The 1700-nt window shown below is 37.2% G+C and overlaps 1 protein-coding gene across 1 annotated transcript in view; it reads left to right on the top strand.

Moving 5' to 3' along the window:
- The window catches only part of LOC101660793 (N-acetylated-alpha-linked acidic dipeptidase 2), a 68440-nt gene that overhangs the window by 17290 nt on the left and 49450 nt on the right, over positions 1–1700 (top strand). The window contains exon 3 of the mRNA XM_004708894.2: positions 914–1100. Coding sequence (XP_004708951.1) covers positions 914–1100 — 187 coding nt within the window. The remainder of the gene's footprint in view (positions 1–913; positions 1101–1700) is intronic.

Here is a 1700-nt window from a genome sequence, read left to right as displayed (position 1 = left end):
CTACTTTGCTGTTCCTTTTTAAATTTTTATTATTTAATCTTTTGTGTTTTTATTTCAGTGGTTTTTCTGAAGGATGAATGGCAAAACTTCCTGCTCACTCCCCAGTCTTTATTTAAGGATCTGCAAATAGATAGATAGACAGCGTCTTAGTCTTTGTACACATTTTGGATGTGCACAATTACGTATTCTGGAATTCCCATTCTTTGCAATGTTATCAGTAATTTTTTAATAATCCATACATTTGCGTGCCTTTGCAGAGCTAGTGATACGCAGGCAAAGCCTTTTGTGGTACTCTGTGCTTGTAGTCAAGATCCACCTAACGTAACGATACCCCTCATTTTCCATCTTTTTCTGAACCTAACTTGAAGTTTCAGCAGTTCTCTGTTGATATACTCCTGTAACCATTTTTTTTAATCTCCAGTAAAATTTAAATTGCGAATGATGTTAATGATGTTGGTCAAGTATTTCCACATTCTGTTGTAATGTCTTTGTTTTGAACAAACCATAGGAAGATATCAAAATAAAAATGCGTGGGCCTTTGACTCAGTGAGAAAACTGCTATGTGTAGTGTGGTAAAGACAGCAAAATACATAGATAATTTAAACACTAAGATCTTTTTACAAAATGTCCTTGCACCGATAGGCAGTAAGAGGGGCCGCGCTGAGTTCCGACGGGTGGCATTCTTCTAGGGCTTCCCAGACTCGGGCCTTTGCTGGTTGTACATGTATATCTTGTAACGTGCTCTTTTCTATGTAGCACAATTATAGAAAAAAATCTGCAGATCTGTCCGGACTTTTAATTTCTGTTTTAAAATGACTTAATGCATAAAAGATGAGCAGTGCATCTAGAATCGTTCTTAGCTAATCATCTGAATATAGGCTTGAAGTCTCACTTGCATTTATTTTCATTTTAGTTCCTTTTCAAAGGTACCCCACCTGGCAGGAACAGAACAAAATTTATTGCTTGCCAAGAAAATCCAAACGCAATGGAAGGAATTTGGACTAGACTCAGTCAAGTTGGTTCCTTATGATGTTCTCTTATCTTACCCTAATGAGACAAATGCCAACTATATCGCCATTGTGGATGAACATGGGAATGAGGTAATGTAGAATTTTTGTTGTTCTCCTATCTTGCCCTAATGGAATAAATGTCCATTATGTATCAATTGCGGATAACATAGAGTTGAGCCAATATGGAATTATTTTCACATGGAAAGGGGTTCAAAAGTTTGTGGAAAAATGAGATGTAAAATATAATGGAATTTCCCACAAACTTAATGCAGCTCCCTTGTATTTGTCATCTTTTTTTTGTCATAAGTCACTAGAAAGGTCACTTGATGACACAGTGGCTAAGCAGTTGTCTGGCAACCAAAAGATTGGCAGTTTGAACCTGCTAGCTACTCTGAGGGTGATAGATATAGCAGTCTACTTTCATAAAGGTTACAACCATGGAAACTCCATGAGGCAGCCCGACTGCCCTATATTGTCACTATGAGTCAAAATTCATTCTATGGCAACTTTCCTAATGTAGGACCAACTATAGACAGTGATTTGTTAATATGGAATGAAATCATATTTTTCTTAAGTTAATAACTGGAAACCCGGTTATTTAGTACCTATAGAAAGGCGGGCTTTCTACTTGCATAAAGAGTTACAATCTCAGAAACTCACAGAGGCAGTTCGCTCCTGCTTACAGGGTCA

The sequence above is a fragment of the Echinops telfairi genome, unplaced genomic scaffold (genome assembly GCF_000313985.2).
Source record: "Echinops telfairi isolate 266 unplaced genomic scaffold, ASM31398v2 ScPeMD7_1713;HRSCAF=2227, whole genome shotgun sequence".
Taxonomy (NCBI): domain Eukaryota; kingdom Metazoa; phylum Chordata; class Mammalia; order Afrosoricida; family Tenrecidae; genus Echinops; species Echinops telfairi.
This window is presented reverse-complemented; position numbering and strand designations above follow the sequence as displayed.